Source organism: Falco naumanni, chromosome 1 (genome assembly GCF_017639655.2).
Source record: "Falco naumanni isolate bFalNau1 chromosome 1, bFalNau1.pat, whole genome shotgun sequence".
NCBI classification, from domain to species: Eukaryota; Metazoa; Chordata; class Aves; order Falconiformes; family Falconidae; genus Falco; species Falco naumanni.
In genome coordinates, this window is record NC_054054.1 from 86,167,566 (window position 1) to 86,189,340 (window position 21,775).

The 21,775-nt window shown below is 43.8% G+C and overlaps 1 protein-coding gene across 18 annotated transcripts in view; it reads left to right on the forward strand.

Moving 5' to 3' along the window:
• Nucleotides 1-15,436, forward strand: part of FBRSL1 (fibrosin like 1) — a 547,437-nt gene extending 532,001 nt beyond the window's left edge. For 11 of the 18 annotated variants that reach the window (XM_040602430.1, XM_040602507.1, XM_040602444.1 and 8 more), the window contains 8 exons: nucleotides 815-886; nucleotides 1,465-1,503; nucleotides 2,354-2,425; nucleotides 3,723-3,855; nucleotides 7,960-8,037; nucleotides 9,843-9,926; nucleotides 10,938-11,178; nucleotides 13,237-15,436. In XM_040602430.1, the coding sequence (XP_040458364.1) occupies nucleotides 815-886; nucleotides 1,465-1,503; nucleotides 2,354-2,425; nucleotides 3,723-3,855; nucleotides 7,960-8,037; nucleotides 9,843-9,926; nucleotides 10,938-11,178; nucleotides 13,237-14,470 (1,953 nt within the window). In that variant the 3' untranslated portion in view covers nucleotides 14,471-15,436. The remainder of the gene's footprint in view (nucleotides 1-814; nucleotides 887-1,464; nucleotides 1,504-2,353; nucleotides 2,426-3,722; nucleotides 3,856-7,959; nucleotides 8,038-9,842; nucleotides 9,927-10,937; nucleotides 11,179-13,236) is intronic. The other 7 variants (XM_040602481.1, XM_040602435.1, XM_040602449.1 and 4 more) reach the window with 2 other exon arrangements.
• The last annotated feature ends 6,339 nt before the right edge of the window (nucleotides 15,437-21,775 follow it).

Sequence of the window (21,775 nt, forward strand, 5' to 3'; positions counted from 1 at the left end):
GACCTAAAATGTGAGCGAAGTAATCTCTTGGGGAATGAGGTTTAACCCCTCTGCACTCAGCTGCATGGAGGCACCAGGTGCAGTTGCTCTGGGAGTGGGAGATGGATGAATGCCAGAGTGAGAAAACGAACGAGTTCTTGGGGATCGTCTAGAACAGGGCAACAGGTGGGATCCGGAGGAGGAGGAGGAACAGGGATTCATTCAATGAGGTGTTTAATTCTTGCTGGAAAATGATGGGATAAACAATGCAAAGCTATAAAAGACCCACAAGCACCTTCTAAGGTTTCTTACTTTGCCTTGCCGAAGCAAATAGATGGGCTGTTTACATTTTAGCCATTGTGTTACATAGCCCCAGTCAGAGAGGGGCCATGGTCCAAGAGGTGGAATATGGGACTAGGATGCTTGAGTCATTTTGTTCCTGACTGCTGTGCTGGTTGCTGCCTGAAACATGGAGGGAGTCTCTCTCATTCTCTCTCTTACTGCCTGCCTGGTTTGTCTAAAGAATAAGCTTGGGGGTCAGGGACTGTCTCTTTCCATCCCCTTGCATACTGCGTAGCACAATGGGGTTGTGATTTCAACGGGGCTTAGAGGTGCTGCTGTAATACTGTTACCGCTGCTAAGTAATAATAGATGACATGGTGGTTAAATGCTGTTGGCTGTCAGTAAGAGATAACATTTAGCACTAATGTAGCAATATGCGTGTTCAAAGCACAGTACAAACATGGACTAATTAATGCCGTTAACATCAGATAGAGATGTTAAACATACCACTGGTACGATACAGTATTATTCACGCTCTATTCTTGTCTTTCAGACTTCAAACCCTATTGATGTAGCAGGTAGACCAGGCACGGTCCACCATACACTGCTGCAGAAGACTCCAGGGGTAGGCAACAATATATAACCTTCCTTTCAGCTTATCTGGATTTGCAGTAAACAGAGTGATTGCTCATTAAAAAAAAAAAAAAAAAGCAAGCAGCTGGTGAGCAAATTGGCCTTCTAGACTTGGAATGTGTGGTCAGGACAGAAGTTCTTTTTCTGGTGAGACAACAGTAGCCTCCACCAGGCGTGAATACAAAGGGATGTATTGACTTTTTTAAACTAAGTCAGAGGGAAATGTGGCAGGAAACCCCTTCAAAGTCTTTCCCCTAAGCATTGCTTGGAGAATAGTTTTATTCGCTCCATTTCAGAACAATTACAAGGTTCAGAAAAGCACTGGCACTGTTAAGTTGCTAGCATGAAGCCGCTTTGTTTATCATAAAATTCTGCTGAGTTTGGTGCAAGGAATGAAAGAGAAGGTTTAAGCCTTCTTTAAGCCTTTTAGGTTTCCTGTGTCACAGGGGACTTCTCTGCACCATTGCTTTCTAAATACTTTTACTGGTTCAGAGGAAGGAAGTTCCCCACCTTTCTGTATATTGGCTAGTTTTAGAAAGACTGATTGTTTTATTTCTGCTTTTTCCATAGGTGTCAGACCCTTATAGGCCTCCAGTAAGAGTAAGTAAGGTTTGTGGGGGATTTTATATGCATATATATACACACATACACTTCAAATACTGCGCATGGGTTTTTGAAATTCGTCCAGCAGAAAATTTCATGCTCATCCTTTATTTAAAGCAAAATGTCATAGTGAGCTCTTAGCTGCTTCTGATTAACAATGTTTAGGTTGAATCCCAACCTTATTTTGCATCCATTTATGTGCATTAATAGTTCACATTATGAAGTAAGGGTCACAGAAATAAGTGACTGTGAGCACAGGCAGACATTCACCAGTGGCTTAGGTCAATGTGTTTTGTGTTTCTTATGTTCCACAAAAACACCCTACAGTGAGTACCACAGCTCAACTGAAAAACAGTAACTCGTTCGGCTGTGCCACTGCTCATCTCTGGCGACTGTTTGTCCATACCCTTTTCCTTCCTAAATGCAAGTAGCCATAATAACCACACATGACTTAGCTTGCAGTGCAGCAGGGATGAATGAACAGGGTTCTTTTCGGAGACGGAACTGTTAACTATTAGTTGCTTTCTCTTAAGCATGGCTTACTGTTCTTTGCTGCCATTTATTTCAGTTTATGAAGAGGGGAGTGCACGTAGGAAAGAACAAGGCAGGTATCTCAGATCTCCATGAGATGAGGAAGATATCCCACATCGCACATTCCTCCCGTTTGTTTCCTTCTTAATTTAAACATCATCTGCTGCAGTACAGAAAAAAATGTTGATCACCTATTGTGCTGTTTTAGCAATCAGCCTTCCTCATTGCTTAGCTACCTGTTTGACAGTAAGGGAAATGAAACGTTCTATCTGATGTAGATTGCTAACGTATAAATTAATCTAAATTCTTGTGCTTTCTACTGCAGAAACCTGGGAAGTGGTGTGCCGTTCATGTACAGATCGCCTGGCAGATCTACCATCACCAGCAAAAGATAAAGGTAATTCAGAGAGTTTCTGGAACAAAGCCATTTCTTTGGGCTTATGGATTATATTTTAGTGAGTAATGAGCAGGAAGCAGTTACTGTTGGTGATTCTCGAGCTTGCCTACATTGATTAAGTAGCACTTTCAATCCTTCAACATTTATTGTAGCAACTGTAAAGTTTATCTGAGGGCAAAGGAGTGGGGTTGAAAGGTAGCAAAATGAGCAGGAGATACTAAGTGCGCAGCCAGAAAGAGATGAAGAAAGGGAGAGGGAGGGCAATTTGGTCCAAATTCATCTTTTTTACAAAGCATACATGTTTAATGTCAATTCCCTTTTGTACTAGTACCTCCTGTGGAGGAGGTAATGAAATAACCAATATAGTGAAGAACATATTACAAAGCAGAGAGCAGGCAAGTGGATTGATCGTTGCTGTGTTAGAGTCTGTTGGCCTTTCTGCACTGCATTGGTGATGGGCAGAGGGAGGGGGACTAAAACTCAAGTGGTAAAAAGACGTAGGTACGCTGGGGTGCTGTTACAGGCTCCATGTTCCCTGTGGCACCAGAGTAGCTGATAATGGGACTTCTGTAGCGTTTCTTTTTTCATAGCTCCTGCTGTAGTCTTTTTGTCCCATTAATGAAGACTATTCAGTGCTTAAGTAGGTGCGCTGTAAGTAGTGCCTCTACAAGTGGTGTATGTCCATTATTTTTTTTAAGCAAATACATCTTCTTTAAGCTATTGAGAGATTTAGGTGACTTTGGTGCAGTTCTGACCCTGCTGACTTCTATAGGGGAAGGATAAAAATAGCCTCTGGAGAAGCCTCATAGTTTTTATCCTTCGCCTGTTGTCTGCATGCTGAGCTATATGAGCTGCAGGAAGGGCATAGTCGCTAAGAACATCTCTCTCTCTCCAAACTGGAGAAGCAAAACAGACAAGTCCATCACCCAGCTCTCAAGACTTCTGTCGGCAGCTTTCCGCCTGCAGAGTATTTTTTTGTCAGGCTGAGAGCACCAACTGATCCTGGGGTGCAGCACGCTCAGTGTATCATGTTGCATGCTCCACTGTGTGTGCTGAGGGGCTGAGAGCTCACTTCAGACCTTATTCATGTGGATAAGGCAGGCAGCCGAGAGTCTGTGAAGCGAAATGGCCTTACAGATGCTGTCAGAGCATGACTGTAGTACGTGACCAGAGACGCTGCTGTCACTCTCACTAACTCTCCCTGGCAGGGCTAAGCAGGAGTGAGCCTGAACTCCCTGTCTTTTTCTCCCATAAAAAAGGAAGTGTATAATAAGATTGTTTTTATATCATTTGACAGCAAATGCAGCTGGATCCCCACAAGCTAGAGATAGGTGGTAAACTTGACCTGTTCAGCAGACCTCCTGCCCCTGGAGTGTTTCCAGGCTTCCATTATCCACAGGATCTTGCCAGGCCTCTGTTTTCTACCACAGGTAAGGGAAGATCATCTTTTGTTGAAAAAAAATCAAACAGTATATGTAACGTGTGTCTCAACAGCTACGTATGCCTCCAAAACTGAAGCAAGCAAGATTGGTTCAGAGGGGTGTGGAGGCACTGGCCACTGTTGTGACCAGGGCAATTGGAGCTGCTGGTCTGGGTCCCGCGGCCACCTGCAGCGCAGGATCCTCTGCACATCTCTGAGCGCAGCTGCTGGCTCATACATCCATGTGTATGCAGCTGGTTCTTATGTGCCTGATTATTTAATAGACTATGGATTTTTAAAAGCAATTTTGACAAAACACTTGAAAATGTTTCCATTGCACGGGACTGGAAGTGGCCCTGGTCTCTTTCTTGCTTTTGTATTAGCCATGTTGTTCTTCTCAGCTCCTCCACTCACTGAGTTTACATTTGTTTTCTGGAAACAAGGGATTTTTGTAAAAGGAAAACTTCAGTAACAGCACTGAAAATATCACACAAAGTGTATTTGTGAAGTGTTTGTTTTTAAATATAAACCCCCCTATGTGTTACACAGTCCAGCAATGTCTGAGGCTTAAAATGGCATACTGAATTTTTTAAAAAACAAAGAATTCAATACAGTTTACATTGATGAACTGCTTTCCAATCTGTTGGAGAAGTAATTACAATTAATGCAATTACCAAAGTGCAGTAAGCTTCACTGTGCTGTTCTCAATGGCTCTGACCACAGGAGACTGCAACTCTGACATTCTGGTATTGGAGGTAACTGTAGATTCATGTGGATGTCTGTCTACCAGATGTTTTTGATCTGTTCCCAGACTTAATTTTCCCCTAGACTTTTTCAGATTTTCTTTCTGTGTTAGAGATGCTAAGGTAAAGAAGCTAAAGAAGGCAGCTTCTGAGGGAGCAATATCAATTGATGAGATGTAGCTTAGCTCTTTATGTAATTAATTGGCAAATAATGTAATTCTCTTTCCTAATGTTATTCTCGTTTTATGATGCAATATTGCACTCGCATTCTTAAGTCAGTGCAGACGTGGTCATATTCAGCCTTGGTTCAACCCTGCTGAAATGAATGGGGTTAGAAATGTTTTGAATTCTGTCCCCAGAATTTTCGTGACAGAAAAGCAACAGATGAGGCTCAAGCTGAATCCTCCATGAGAATTGGATTTCAAATGCAGATTTCAGCCTTCAGGAACTCCACCAGTGGTTCTGTCTGTCTTTCTGCCCTTATCTGTGGATGGAAATTCTTAAACATTAAATGCATGTTTCTGCCACATATAATCAGTGCTGATACTAGCTGTACATTGTAGGATGCTACCTGCATTTTGGTCTCTGTAAAGGTCCTTTATAGTACAGGGCCAAGATATTTATTGCACCTGCTTGGATGCATAGGCACAGCTTATTTACAAACCTCTGTCTGTTTTCCTTATCACCATCCTCAGTCTGTCCTGTGTTGTCATTACAAGAATCTTGTTTCACATATGGTTTTGCTGCTGAAGGCTGTGTTGGACAGGGTGTACCCTAACAGGCAGAAAAGCGCCAGTCCAGTTGGTATCCTGAGCTTTTTCCCTTAAAGATGCAAGCATGGCTTGCTTTTCCATTCATAAAAGCAAGAGGGGGAACAGTATGAAATAGAAATGTTAAAGAAGGCAAATTAATAGAAAACTTTCACTACAGATAAACAACCTTAGAGCAACTTGTCTGTGAGTATATTAATCACAGGAGCCATCACACGGTAAATCTAGGTAAAGAGTGCTATCAAAGTGAACAAACATTGCAGCAGTAATATATAGATGAATAAATCTTTTACTCTGCAATATCCGAGGCATTCTTTTCCCCTTATCGAACAAGCGTGCAGTTGATGTGAATCATTGGTTCTGCTGCATTGCCTAGTTACTGTGGGAGACATAAGTTATCTTAGGGCCACCTGTCTTCAGGACGGATGTTCAGCTGCCTGGCAGACGCTATATTTAATAACTACCTGACAGGCTGCAATGCCGCTCCTGGCTTTCTCCGGAGGATTTTTTATTATCAGCCCGTGTAGTTGAGTTTGTAAGCCGTCTCCTTTGAAGAAATCTCCCATCCATTATACACCTTCTGAAATCTTAAAGGATTAGAAAGATGACAGTCTCCATCCGTCTTGAAGCATTGGAGCAGTCAGAATGTTTATAGATAACTCCAGGTCTCATTGCTATGGTCTCTCTTAAGTTTCCTCAACTCATTTTCTGGCTGCTTAGGTTTGTGGTGCCCAAGCTGGTGAGGGACATGTAGCGCTGTCTCCCTCTTCGATTTTATAGTCTGCTTGTGTTCTGGACACATGAGTGCATTTTACGACCGTCTGTTGTTGGGCAGTGTCACCAAAAAAAGACAAGGTCAGGGACTGGGCAGCACCCCTGTAAAACACTGTTTGGGCTGTGTTAGGGATACAGTTTCTCCTGTGCATGATTATTTCTTTTCTCCGTTTCCCCCTACTTTTGCTATGAACTTCTATAGTGCTATCAGCACTGATGATACATAGTGGAAATGTGCATGTGTTGATGTGGCTTGAAAATTAAGGGCAGGAACTTAGCAGAGCAGGTCTGCCACTGGTGGGATTCATTCCTGTGTGCCACAGACAAGGCAGAAGTCTTTGTGGTGAAGGTGACAGGAGAGCTGGAGTGCCAGCTGAGAGGAGAAGGATCATAACCCTCTATTCTATAAGAGAAAGTTATCACTTGAGAAAGCATTGACTGGGTAAGCGGTTAGTGAAGAGCCCATGTTCATGCCCAGTATGGCTGCTGTTTGCTAGAGCTGGCCTGTTACTCTTGCCAGTATTAAGGGAAGTTAACTTTTTTACTAACCAAATACACAAGACAGAAGCACTGAAACACTTTATTTAGATGTTGGTCTATTTTGCGCAGGACTTAACATTTCCTTGGCAAAGTACTGCTTCTGTCGTTGTGTGGAATTATTAGTTTCTAACAAAATGAGACAGTTAATGGCAGGTGTGGCGGGTTGTGCTTTTGGAAGTTGTGTTTGCATCAAGCAGCTTCTGAAAGTTATGATAGTCACTAATTCTGCTTTGTCTGCTGTAGTGAAGTACTGGCAAGGAGGAGACACCAAAAGGACATTCATAGCTTGAACAGTTGGAGAGGGTTGGGCTTGTCAGTGTAATACTGGAGCCACAGAAGCGTTTTGTCACACACATCTGAAACATAAAAACATTCAAAAGTTGATTTCAGGTGCATCCTGAAAATCATCTGTGCTAATCTTAGAGTGTGAAAGCCAGGCCTGTGATACTGTCCAAACATACCATCATTTGCAAGATACATGGGGGTTAATGTTCCTCCAGAACCCACATATCCCAGTGGCAGGTGACACCAGTGCTTCTCACACTGCATTGCAAGCCCATTCAGGTTTGCATGCGTCTGTCTGCAAATGAAGCAAATCTCTCATTTTCTGCTATGAAAGGAGAGCAGTATTTTCTGCATGAGCCTGGTCCACCTTGAAATACAGGGCAGGCCTGCTTGTTTCAGCCCATTCTTGCCCCCTGCCTTAACCTAATGTAATCCAGCATGCTCAGCAGTGGTGTTCCTTTCCCACGAGGTAGCATGGCGCCGTGGCAATGAGCAGTGTCTAGCAAAGGGGAATAAATACCACAGGGGCAGCCTGTGGATGCAGAGACAGATGTGAGAGCGTAGATGGAGCTCTCAAGGGAGAGGCATGATTGATGTTCCCTACGTGCCTGTCATTAACTGGTGTTTCACATAGACTCTAATCAGTCACTTCTGAGCACTTTCTGTCTGGGCCCATAACCTGAACTGACCCTTTTTAATATAAACACAGAGTAATGACTGAAAACGCCAGACAAAGAGATGCACTGCCTTATTACTACAGGTGAGCGAAAGGCTCAGTGCAAGGTCTCCTCCTGCCTCCTAGTGCCCACAGACCCCTTTAAAGGGCACTCAGAGAAATCCTGCCTGTAGCTCGCTCAGCTGGGGGGGAGTGTCTTCCCCTGTCTTTGCTATCTTTAAATGTGCCTGTGCCTTTGCATCTTGTTCTTGAATGTGACGGCCAGGACTGTGGTGTATGCAAGCAGTCACTTGTCACTGAACTAAAAAGGGACCTTGTTCTCACAGGTGCGACACATCCAGCTACCACCCCTTTTGGTCCTTCACCTCACCACAGCAGTTTCCTGCCTACTAACCACTTGGCAGGTAAGTGTAAGTAAAACCCTGCCTTCACCTTCAGACTTCTGACCCATTCCTGGCTCTCCAGTGTGGTCCTGCCTTGAGGCACTGTAGCACTAGGGGAAGGAGAGGCTTTGTCTCAGGAACCAGAAGATGGCCAGCTTCTCACCTGTGCCAGCTGCCCAGCACATCCCCTCTGCTCTCCTCCAAAGGAAAGGGGCAGAATTAGCAGACCCTCTCCTGCAAGAGAAGAGGGCATTGCAGAGCAGTCAAGGCTGTCACTGCTGGGACACTGCACAGGAGCTGAAATGTGACCTGTAGAGCCCGTCTGTGCCACTGAATGTGCGCAGGCAAATGGGAGAAAATTATGCAAAGGCACCTCGACCAAGCCACAGCTTAAAATGGGCTCCTCCCGTACCGTTTCCCACCTATGAAAGTTCTTGGATAGGTTCTTTAATAAAGTTCAGAGAACAGTTGCTGGCAAATAGCTGTTCTGCACATTTTGCCAGCCTTTCAGTTTCCTAATTGGTAGTAAGTAGAGCCTGATTTTCTCAAATTTCCTCATTTTAGAAGCTCACAAGCAGCTCATTGCCAATTAAAGTTCAAGCTCTGTTGATTAATGTTTTAGTAACACTCATCCAATCAGTAAATGTGGCATGCCACATGACCTAGTAGACTTCTTTCTGTTGTAAACACCCAGATTGACATCAGTTCCTGAATATTCTATAAAAATTAACTGTATCTCTACAGAGTCACTCATCTACTTAATATCAAAGGGGAAGGGCATGAACAGCTTTTCAAAAATAGGCAAATAAGCGAATAGCTGTTTGCTTAAAGATCCAAGCTATTTGTGCTGTTTGCCTCGATATTTTAAATATAAGAATATCCATGAGGAAGTGGAGAGCAACACACCTCCTGTAACATGCCAAGTTAAAGACTTTAAAGGGACAGTCAAAAAGCTAGTGGGCAGGAGGAGTTGTTTAGAGAAGACCAGTAGGAAAGAAAACAAGTACACTGGTATGATTTAAACCATAGCCATCTCTGGACTGTGCAGAAGCCTGAGTCAGGCTCTGTCTGCTCAGAGAGGAACCTCTTCTGATGACGGGTGCCTTTAATAAAATTTAAAAAAAAAAAAAAAAGGCAAGATTTTTTATAAAGACAAATGCCAGTAGCCAAATAGTCAGATACTTGACTAGGAAAGGCAAGATTCATCTTTTGCCTCAACGGATACAAACCTTCCATCCCTATGTAGCTCCTAAGACTATGCTATCATTTCCACCACCACTGGGACTAAGGAAGCTGTTATGGGAGAGGATTTGGGCACACAGAGGCCAAAGTTAGTTGGTGTAAGGATGGATGTGTGTAGCAGTTAGCTTAGGACTGTCTCTGTGCACTATTACAAAGAGGGTAGAAAGTTGTATACAGAAAACAAGAGGGAGAGAATGCATCCCCTCAATATGCTGACTGAGGAGCCTGCTGAGGTTCTTCTTTCAAAGCAATTGCAGTGCTTCTGCTCTTAGTACTGATAAGGAAGGAGAGTTATAGCTCAGCAGCAGCCACCCTAATTTCAGCTATTAGACCTTAATTTCTAGCTCCCCTCTGACTGGCATACAAAAGTTTATTACAGCACCTGTTTGCAGAGTGAGCACTGAATCCCTTCTCCATTTTAACGTGATGGGAATTTTCTGTGCAAAGAACCTTGCAATGAGAAGGATCAGCTTAAAGTCTGGCCTAATCCTACTTGGATTCAGACCGTTAAGAAGGGGAGGGGTGCGTTTCATTCTCCAACATTCTTGGCTAAATGCCTGCTAAATCCCTGTTTGCCTTTCCAGATCCATTTAGCAGGTCAAGCACCTTCAGCGGCCTTGGGAACTTAGGCAGCAATGCCTTTGGAGGATTAGGCAGTCATGCTCTGAGTAAGTACTGGCTGGGTTACTGCAGACAAACATCCCTTCCAGAAAAGCCACATGCTAATATTTACAGCAGCTGGTGGTAGTTTTTAAAGAAGTTTAATTCCTAACCTCCATTCTCCTATCTGAAAACACTGCACCTAAGATTTCCAGGTCTCTGCGGTGGGAGCTTTTCTGCATGTCACAGACATCACTAGCTGTGCTCTGTGTCTCCTCACTGCTGAAGGTTGGTGCCTTGTGTGCTCCTAGGGGTACCCAAGCTGCAAGACCCCACTGAGCTCTGGGACCCTACGGGCATCTAAAGTAACACCCTTCAACAGTGAAGATGCATAGTGGAACAGCTATTGATACTTCTCCTAATTCAGCGTGTAGACTTCCTCTGTAACAGTTGTCTGAAGTTTAAATTACCTGTATAAAATTCTTTTACTTCAAAAACATCTTACCTGTAGGCAAGACATGCTTGAGAGCCACACATATGAGAGCATGCTTTTGCATCTCATGGTGCAACAGGAATCAGCTGAAGACTGATGGAGGAAAATCAGGTGACTGTTCTGAAAAGCCTATAGCCAAGCTCTATTTTTTACACACACATACATACCACCAAATAGTCTGGTTTCTTTAACAAAAAAAGTCCCTGAATCCTCAGCTGCAAGCAGCTGATCGCTTGTAACTACCCAGAAATTATAAAGTTTCTGCCAGTGAGAGGAGCTGAGGAAAAATACTGCTTTTGTGCTGGAACCCTTGCTGGGGTGGGGGGAAAAGAGGAGCTGGGTATTTTCAGTCATCTCTGAGTTATTCAGGTGTATAGTTAAAGCTTCCTCCACCAACAGCCTTAAAAGTGCTGGTGGATCTTACACCCAGTCTTGGAGGTATCTGTATCCATCTGCTAGTAGCTCCCCCTCACCATTGAAAAGTCTTGGAAGGACAGTTCTGGTTGTGATTAGCATTGTGAAAAATGTGTATGTAATTACTTGGTTTGAATTATTTTTAACTCTTCCTCCCATGCCATTTTTCTAGCTCACAACAACATTTTTACTCACAAAGATGGCCCAAACCTGCAGAATTTCAATAATCCCCATGAGCCATGGAACAGACTCCATCGGACCCCACCGTCCTTCCCAACACCTCCACAGTGGCCCAAGCCCACCGATTCGGAGCGAAGCTCCTCAGTGACAAACCATGACAGAGACAGAGAGCGGGAGCGAGAGCCCGAGAAGAGGGATCTTTCTCTGAGTAAAGATGACAGAGACAAAGAGAGGTAAGCAGGGTGTGCTTTTCAGCGCTTCCTTCTAGGCCTATTTTTCGTCCATACTTTTTTCTGATTTTTTCCAATCATAAAATACTCTTCAGAGCAAAATGTTGCTTGTCTTTGAAGCAGCCGCTACGCCTCTCCCTCAGATAAGCACAAGTACTAGCAGTACAAAAAAACCCAACCCTTTGCCTTTTAGGATTTGTCCTCTGTGGAAATATGGTAAGCCAATCCCCACTAGTAGGTTAATAAAAAGCACCAGGCTGAGGAAATGAGTGTGTCAGTGTGTTTTCAGGGTATGCTTGGTTGTTTTCAGTGCAGCTGCTTTAAAATTGCTGTATATTCTGAAATCATGAAGCTAGCATTGTGATGGGGCCTTTGGAGACAGTCATAGTTCTCATTAACATAGTTATGCTGATGAATTCAAATGTTAGCTGGACATTAACAAGATAAAAATGCAAATGCCTGTATCTGGAGCAGCGCGCATGAATCCATTAGCAAAACTGATTTTAAAAAATTGCATTGTAACCCTTATTAACTATGACAGGACTGTATCACCTGGACTGTAAATCATTGTGTTGGCTTCCAGTTACATGATTTTGAAGCTGTAAAGCCCTTTATATTTCAGAGCCTGGCTGTCTCTAACAGGCAGCTACTTTGTAGGCAATAACAGCCTGCAAGACTTAGATGTGTGCATCTGACTAGTGATAGGGGGTTCATAGTTTTCCTGGAGTGCTTTTAATGGGATCTTCAGGCAGTGCCTGTGAACAAGATGATGTGGAAGCGATAGACTGAAAATCATCTTGTGTTAAATGTTGAATTGTCTTGACACCCTTGCATGGACAGTCATTCAGATAGGAAGCTTCCTTCCTGGCTTTAGTGTAATTCATTGGCAAACCAAGGTTACTTTGCTCTCAAGAGGGGTTAATATCTCTATTACATTTCTATTAATTCAGCTTAAGCTGTCCCCAGCATCCCTGTTTGGACATGGTTTTAATAAACCGCATCCTTGACCAGCAGTCAGGACTACCACAGAGGAAGAAATCTGGGTTAGCAACTGTAATCATAAGGGAGAAATACTTACAGAATTCCCGAAAACACCTCCAGCTTTTGGCACTCAGGTCTTACAGCTCTTCAAAGCAAACCTGGCATAAAACTTAGGCATCAGTGAGCCTCTCAGCTACATAATGTGGTTCTCTCAATCACACCATCATACTTTGCATCTAAAGTGTCTCTCATTCAGAGCAAAGTGCTTTTAAATGTTGAGCATTATTTATTCCCCTCTTTAAAAAGGTGGGATTAACTGTGACTAATTGGCTTGCTCAGAGATAGAGGTGCAGTTAGAAATGTAAAACCCTCATGCTTCTCTTTCTAAACCATCCACGCTGTCATCAAACTCCTTGTTCATCATAGCAGGTCCTCTTGAAATGGAGGTCAATTACTCAGTTTCATGGCCTATTCCAGGATTTTTTTCCTTAAGCACCTAGCTTACCTGCCCAAACTGCCAACCACAAAAACTCTCCTGCAGCTGCATAGGAAAATAAAGCATCATGTTGTGACTGCTTCCAGAAAACAAGAGTGGTTTGTGAAGGACCTGCACACATTTCTGTAGGCTTCTGGTTTCTGTGCCTGGATCCACATTTTAGGAAAGGAGCCTGAGTTAAGAGTGTTAGATCCAAGATCATTGTCTGGCAGCAAGGTGTATATATGAACAACAGTAAACTCTTTTTTTTAAAAAAAAAAGAGCTGTCTAGAATTCTTCTTTTCCTGCATTTCTCAGTGAAGCAGGCTTTCTCTTAGGGTAAATATACCATTCTTTCAAATGCATTTCAAATTTAGTCCTCAAATTTGTGGACATTTTAACATTTTGTTCTAGGTAGCATGTAAAGGCAGGTAGTGCATATCTTTTAGTTAGCATCGCAGCTATAGCTGATGCTAGCATAGCTTTTCAAACCATTTCCTGAGCAATCTCAAATTACACAACTAGGCACAGTATAATGCATGTCCCGCATCACATGTATGTTCATTCACACAAAACCAAGGATGTGTGTTCTCTCTTTTTTACAGAGACCTCATGGATAAAAACAGACATTCAAATAGATCCTCACCGGCATCAGCTCCAGTGACACATCAGATAAGCAATCTCATCCGCAGCAACAGCCAAACCTCCAGTGATCCCATCAGGCAGGTTAGCCTCAGTGAAAGGGAAAGATCCAAAGAACCCGAGCGAGAGCACCCTGACCGGCTGAGGGAGCCGCCCATAGCAGAACACAAGATCAAAGAGAGCCGTTCCCCAGTGAAGGAAACTCCAAGCCATGATAAGAGACCCTCTGAGGACAACACAAAGCCAGTAATCCAGTCTGTATCACCATACAGCAAACCTGCACTAAGTGAAAGCTTGAAGCTCACCAATCTAATGAGCAAGGACATGGAGAGAAAGACAGAACTTCCCAGTGACCTCCAGAAGATTAAGAATGACATCAAAGTCAAAGAGGAGAGGAAGGAAGACAGTGATGTGCTGGTGGTAGGCTCTGAACCTTCACAGCACTCTCGATCAGTGGAGCATCCCCCACCGCCAACTTTGCATGGATTATCATTGCCTCACTCGATGGCTGCCTCTATGCCCATCTCCATGGGCAGCGTGCACCAGATGAACAACATGAATGTTCTGGACCGCAGCAGAATGATGACCCCGCTCATAGGCATGAATCCTTTGTCAGGAAGAGAGAGGCTGCCACATCCTGGATTTTCTTGGGACCCAATGCGGGACCCATTGCGAGATGCCTACCGGAGCTTAGACCTGCACCGTCGAATGGACTTCCAGCTCCGGACGGATCCTATGCATAGGTTCCCTACCACCTCTGGATTTTACGACCATGAGCGTTCTTATAGAGACAGGGAGCCACATGACTATAACCATGAAAACCTTCTTGAAGCCCGCCGAGAGCAGGAGCGGTTGCGGCAAGTGGAGGAAAGAGAGCGCTTGCACTTACGGGAAGAACTTGAGCGTGCCAGAATGCACCACTTGCACTCGTCCCCCATCGAAAGTCACCTGGCACACGTGCCATCCTTCATGCCTCATTTAAGCGGGATGCATTACCCCAGACTGAGTCCATCCACTGCCATGCACAATGGGATTTTAAATAGGAACCCACCAACTGCAGCGCTGAGCGCCCCGCCGCCTCTTGTACCAGCGAGCAGCACCAGACCTGCCTCCCCACGCAGGACTACTCCACTCACAAACTCAGAGTCCAGGGACTATTCCCCCTCTAGGAACCCCAAAGAAGTAGAGGCACGATAGTCCCCAACATTGAATTTTAAACTCGCCTGTATATAAAACAAACAAACAAAACAAAACAAACAAAAAAAAAAACAAACAGAAAAAAAAAAAAAACAAAAAACAAACCTTTTACAAAATGCACTGCTGTAAACTTTTTTTTTTATGTAAAATTTGTAGAAGTTAAGCACATTTCCATAAATAACGGGGTCGGGGATGCAGACTTTCCAACAAGAAGGTTGCTGAGAATGGGAATTTAATATATAGGTATTGATTTTTGGTTTTGTTTTTTGTTTCTGTGCTAAAAAAAAAATTAGTTAAAAATATCAAGTTTGTACATTTTTTCCCAAATGTGAGAAACATTTTTAATGGATTTGTATTTTTTTTAATTTTGTGCTCTTTATTCACTTAAAAAAGAAGAAATTTTGCTTTTGTTTTTAGTTAAATTTGCATTTTAAAGGCCTCAGATCCTTAAGAAAAAAATACCCAGGGTTTCTTAAAAGTATTATTTATGGAAATACTGTAGTTTTACAGTCCACTGTGAGGTTCCCTTCTGAGGCCAATTGATCACTTACCTTGGTACTTTGGAACCGAAGTTACAGATATATATTAAAATAATAATAATAATAATAATGTACAAAACTGTTTGTTTTTTGCCTTATTATATTATGCAGAAATTTAAGAGGAATTTTTTTTGACTTCTTGTTTTAAACAAAAAAAAACAAAGAAAACAAACTGTAAATATTCTGTTAATATAAATGTACACCAATATTAAATTCTTAACATAGGTAGACTTTATAAAAATGGTTTCTAGAACCACTCTGGTTATTTGTTAACATGGTTACAACTCATACTCTTGTCACAGTCAGAAATTCACACTCAGAAAGCTAAGTACGGCATATATACTTCAACTATGCAAGAACTTGGAGGCAGATCTTAGTGGATGTTGGGGGGAGGAAGGTTTAAAAAAAAAAAAAAACAACCCAAAAACAACCAACTCGCAACTATGGAGACAGAATGGAAATGGCATGTGAAAAGGAAGAAGGATGCTTGTGTTTAACAAAAAAAAAAAAACAAAAAAAAAAAAAAAAGAGAGACTGAATTTTTTTGTACAAACACAAGGGACAGTTCGTCAAGGAAAGAGAGAGACACACGCTCCTGGAAGGGAATTTTGGTTTCCTACTTTTCAAGCTGGCAAAAGCAGATGGAACTGGCACAGTACCATGCGGCAGACCCTTTCCTTATTTTTTTTTTCCTTTTTTTTCTCTTTTTTTGTGTTGTGGGCAGGATCGCTGGCAAGCAAGGACAATTTTCCGTGGACCCCTTGTGCTAATTGTGCAGTGTTCTTATTGGAATCTGTATACAAGACAAAGTAGAATTTTAGGAGTGCAAACAAAAAGTCTAATGGTTGATTAAAAAAAAAAAGAAATTCTGATATATTATCTATAGTACATGAAGACCATAAGCAAATGTTTGTTTCAGTGTGGTTCTGCCTTGAACTGCTTTTTGGCATGATTTATTTTTTATTTCCAATTTTACTTTTCATCCATATGTAAATTTTGCCATGTTTTACTTGCTGTACCATCCCCCCTCCCTTATTTTATTTTTCAGTGTCCATGTTTTATATATCCTGGGCTTTTTCTCTCTAGTTAATTCAGCCATCCGCTACTATTTTCTTGGCTCTGTAACTCTTGTTTCCCCCCCCCTCCCCATCCTCCCCCCTGCACCCCCTGTAATTTTAAACATTCAGTTTCCTTGTAGATCAATGAAGATAAATACAACATTGATTTTGGATGAAAAAGGTAGTTGAGTGTTTGTGTGTCATAGCTAGTGCTGTTAACTGGGAGGCTAATGGTTTATTGACGGTGCTTCAGCGGCCGGGAGGAGGCAGCTGGCGGAATGGGTTGGTGCTGGGAGAGGGATTTTATTTTGTTTGTGAATCTCTCCCAGCAGAAGGAGCACGGCCCATAAAATGGTTCGGCGGCAGTAGCTGTGGCAGTCAGGATGTGGGGAGGAGAGCGGTGCTGCTGGGCTAGGCGGCAGCCTCCCAGCCTGTGGCCCTGGCACAGGGGGCACCTCGGGCTCTGCGCCTCGTGCACTGGTCTGACAGTCTGCTGCTGAGGGAAAGGAGGGCAGAAAAGGAAGCAGAGCCTCTGTGCAGCAGCTTGTTTGAAGGGATCATGCTGCTGGCATCGCTACGGGATGGTTATCGCCCCAAGCACTGTTCTTCCATGTGCATTTTCATGTGCTTCCCCAGCTTTTCCCGTAGGCTGAGAGCAGACATCTGCAGGGGAATGGAAAAGTGCTCCAAGACCCCTCGCTTGCAGTAACTGATTTAACAGTGGGCGACTGTGCTTTAACAGCATGTTACAGCTTCTGTTTTTAAGTTTGCGTGTGACTAAATTACCGAGCATAAAAAAATAAAATGAAATAAAATAGCAGGGTCCTTAATCTGATGAAAGAGGGCTTAAAACAAAATAGGCATTAAAAATCAGCACCTGCTCTCCCAGCTGAAATCAGAGGAACATATAACACATGGTGGAAATGATGTGTTGGACTCAGCATACAGATACTCGTAATGCTGGCTCAGGGGGCTTGTAATTCTCTCCTGGTGCCGTTGTCCAACATGGCATCTTGCTTGACACCACCTCTAACACAGACCTGCATAAACGAACCTCCCTGACCTCTGTTAGAGAGAGTCCATAGCTCTATCTTACCAAAGCAGGTAAGTGCAAGCAAAGGGGTTGTTACTGCACGCTTCAAAAAAACAGAACAATGGACTGTACCCTCTGGAAGCATTTGGTCCATGTACGGCTTAAAAAGTGAGCATTAAATCAATGCCATGCTCCCCTGGCATTCCTGAAGGATTGCTTATTGCAGCCACACCAGTGCCAGAAGAATTCATTGTGACTGATGTTGTGGCAGTCTGAATATTAAAGAAAATCAGCGGTTTGCCATTTACTGTATTAGGAGGCATTTCTCTTAACGCTTTCGCAGGATGACCCATCAATAATGCTGCACTACAGTGGGATTCCTGCAGAATTATGCAGTGCCGGGTATCAGCCTTCTCACAAAATGGTTCATCATGATTAATGGTATTATTACCTAAACAGAGAAACTAATTAATTCAGCCTTATTCCTTTAAGCCACCCCAGCTGAGCCGCCTTCTGCTAAAAAGAACTGGTACAGAAGGACTTCCTGGGTTTTATGCGGTTCTACCACCGTGGAGCTTTCGTTTTGTGCAGTTTTTACCATTTCTATTCTACTTTCGGCTGTCTCCCTAGAGACTTCCCTCAGTCACCAACAAAGGGTGGGATTTAGCAAACAAATGACGGTAGTAGGAAGAGGATGGGATTTGTAAGGCTCATTGCTTGCCTCAGGCAACCTATTTTTAAAAAGATGCTCAGGAAAGCATAAGGAGGGAGACCAGCTCTTGCACTTGTGTTACCTTTTGTCCGAAACGTGATGCCACGCACCACTGCAGCTTGGTGGAATGAGATTTGGCATGCAGCCGCTTCAGTTAATGGGGGCCAGTCTTAAACTGGTAATAACAATGGACAAAATAACCAGGAGATCATGGAGTGAGGGAAAAAGCCAATCTGTAAAACTGTAATGAATCCTCAGATTACTTTTAAAAAATATTAACTTGTTTTTGATAAAAAGATCTAGTACTTCCCTAAAAAGCAAGCTTTATTGCCTAAAATAAGCATACAGGAGTTGTCCATTCCAGCTTTTATAGACACCATAAATATTTAGTTAGTTATTGGTGACCCCATGTTAGACAAAGGGTTGGGCAGGGGAACCCAGGGACTTCACAGCCTGAGCTGCCACCATGAGACCTGCAATGCCATCATTGCTCAAGTCCAGAGGAGGGAAAGCACAAGAAGCCAACTAGGCAGAAATGCAATATGCTGAGGGCTTAGGCAAGGGTGAGGCATACCTTTGCTATGGGCAAGCTAGCAAATGCCAGAATGAGAGACAAGGTAAATTGGTGCACAGCTCAGGCTCGAGTTGAGAAGCCCTTGGCAGTGGGTAAAACAGGGTTTGTGTTATCGTTGGCTCACACTGAGCATAAAAGGAAACCTTTCCTTTACCTCCTTCAGGAAATTCTCTTTTGCTGCAGTCTTAGGAAAATAGTTGTGTTGCAGTTCTGACGGGGTGATTTTGGTAACGATCTGGTGAGTGACCAAAAAGACATTGCCCATGGCTGAAACATTGACTTCCCCACACTGGGGACTGTGGGGTCTTTCCCTGCATACCCCCTTACAGACCTTTCCCCAGTGCTACTTGGTGTCCCCTTGCACAAGCAGTTTGCTTTGGGAAGAGTCTAACCAAGGAAAAGACAAATGGGGCTTTGGCAAGCAAATTTAGCACTTTTACTGAAATCCTGGGGAGCTGGCAGCCCAGGGCTTAGCTGGGAAATGCAGTGCTTTGGGAAGAGTGTGGTGTCAGGGCTCAGCCTTAAATGGGGCATCACTGCAGGCACAGCAGCAGCAGCTGGGGGAGTCCCTTCATGTCCACCCACAGCCAGCACAACAGCATTCCCCCTCAGAGCCCACAGCTCTTTCATACCACTAAGATGGATATTTCATCAGGAGATGCCTTTCCCAGTAGCACACTGGGATGTGAAACTGAATAAAAGCAGGGAGCTGGGGAGGGCCACAACAGGCCAAAATTACAGGCTACCATTTCTGAACATAATGGGGGAAAAGAAAAATGAAATGGTGTTTTGAAGTTTAACTCGGACAATATTTTTCCAAGGCCTTTGAGGGATGTGTGTGTGAGGAAAAAGGGTTGATTCCCCTCACCCCAGCCCCTGCTGCTACAGCACAGCTGGAGGCCTCCCTACGGCAGCGGCTGGGACCTCCTTGCAGGTGTCCGCACCACAATTTCTTTGTCTTCTCACAAAAAACCTTCCACTCCATTAACCTTCCCTAATTGCTGCATTTATCATCAGCCATTTTCTGCTTGTTCTCATCCTCATTCAGTGAGGACATGTCAAAATAGAGATACACCCGCGGTCCCTCCCGCAGATGAAGCTGTTCGGCAGGCACCGGCTGCTCAATTGGCCGTTTAGCAGAAGGTCCCTCATTACCGGCTCGACAGTGGCTTGTGTGTCACACAGATCACAGCAGCCGAGCCGCACTGGCCAGGTGTCAGGCCCTTTGCACGGAGCCTTGATAAATAGCTGAAAGGAGAAAAACAGAGGACTTATTTTTTGACACAAAACCCAACCAGCTTCATCCTCCTCCTCCAACTCCTGATAGGAATTCATGCAGCAAACTGCAGCTGCCTGCAGCAGGGTGAAGCCCTTCACCTCCCCTCCAAAAGCAGTTTGAGGAGCAGAGGATGTATTAGACACCCAAAGGAGACTGGGCCCCAGCTGACACCCGCGTCAGCCCCAGTCACACACTGCATGTCCTTGGCAGTGGCGGGGGAGCTGTGCAAGAAAACGGCTGCAGCCCAACCAGGGCAGGCAGGTTTCTGCTGCTGTTCTGCAGAAGAGCTGTCTCAATACAAGGCGGCATAATTAACTATTCCGCAGCATTTGCTCACCATTTTATCAAAACACTTCTCTTAATAAATATTATTATTTCAGGAAAAGAAAAACCCAGTTAGATACTTAAGGAAGTGGCCAGCTTTCCATAAACACCCCACTCCCTGCCACAGCCTCTCCTTCTCTCCAGCACTTCCAGACAGTGGAGAGCCAGCGTTCAGCGATGCTCCTGGGCTGTGCCAGGAGTGGTGACATTGCTCAGAGAAAATTGCAGAACTGGAGAACTTTGTGCAAGTGCAAATGCAAATTCAAAGTGCTGGCCAGTGAGAAACACAATGGTGGGGAACTGGTTTGGGGAAGCTTTTAGGTTTCATTATTCAAAAACCTTTCTTCTCATTTTTTGTGCTATAAAATAGCACTCCAAAAACATTTGACTCCAAAAACCCTGAGACGAGAGTGATTTTTGAGAGAAAGGCAGTTTGTTGAAATAAGAAAGGAATGAATAATTTTAACTTGAGAGGAAATAAGCCCAGCTGAGCACCACATCAGAACCTTGTGCTGGGTGAGACCAAGCCTCAGAGGGCTGGGATCTCTTCCACATTGGCTTAATGGTACCAGCAGAGTGCAGATGCTGGAAATTCCTTTTTTTATTTGTACCATGAAGCAAAGATCCTCTTCTATCCCATGTTCCTCTATGGCTTGGAAAGTCCTTTCATCTGGGTCAATGGCTCTTAAACGGAAAAGCAGAAGCCACTATCACCTCTAAAATCCTTTCTGGGGGCTTGCTGAATTACCATCACAGACATGGGGCCAATGCAGTGCTTTGGAAGGAGGATGAAAAGATGTAAGAGTGTCTCCTTAATGGCTTGTTGAATGAAAAAGGTGGAAGAAAACTGACCTAAAGCACTTTAGGTTCCCCTCTGGAATCTGCATTATTTTTTGCATTTCACCAATATGAGCTACAAGCTGCAAGCCTCCTGCCTGCTTTTAAGGATGCATTCAGCCACTTGTGGGTGGGCTCCCACAAACCCCATTGGGATGCAGGCAGCCATACCATGTCTACCAGACAACAAAGGACTAGCAGAAAGAGAGAATATAAGTAAGCAAATTTCCTGCCATGTCTCAGTAACAAATAGCAATACACACCAAGGCTGCTGTGAAGATCAGCTGCCTTTCCACCTGCCTGATAATGTTGATGGGTACTGGGTCACAGGCACTGAGGGCTTCTACACCTGCTGTGGAGGGAACAAAGGAAAAGGGAGAAATTTTATGGGCATTTATTTTTCAGATCTAAGATGGCTCAGGATTTTTGCTTTGGTAATGGACATCTAAGAGACTACAGCATGTGAAAAACATCTGACAAGGGAACTTCATCTGATTGGCAGTTTGCACTAAGCCCTGTTGGACAGGGGAGGTGGTAGTACCGCAAAATATACTGTTATAGCTTCCCATTAAAAATTACACCTTAACTCTCAGCACATACAGCCGATAGCCCTGAAGAGGCTAAAAGCCATGCATTGCTGTCACGGTGCTATACAGGCTAACCATGTGTCTGCAGCTGAGAAAGCAGGGATGAAAAGCAATCCAGCTAGTCAAGGAATTAATTCAGCTGGTGGGGATGGCTCTGGAGGTCACACTCAGCCAGATTAGCCTTTCCAAGAGCTCAGCATTTTCTACCATGTCCTACAGAGTTGCATTGATCAAACTCTGCAGAATTTAAAGGTTAAGCCTCAGGCACAACCCAGCTACCTTCCAGTCAGATACAGGATTGATACCACTTCTCTAGCCAACGTCAGGGCACAGGGCTTCCAACAGCACATGCCCAGGGCACG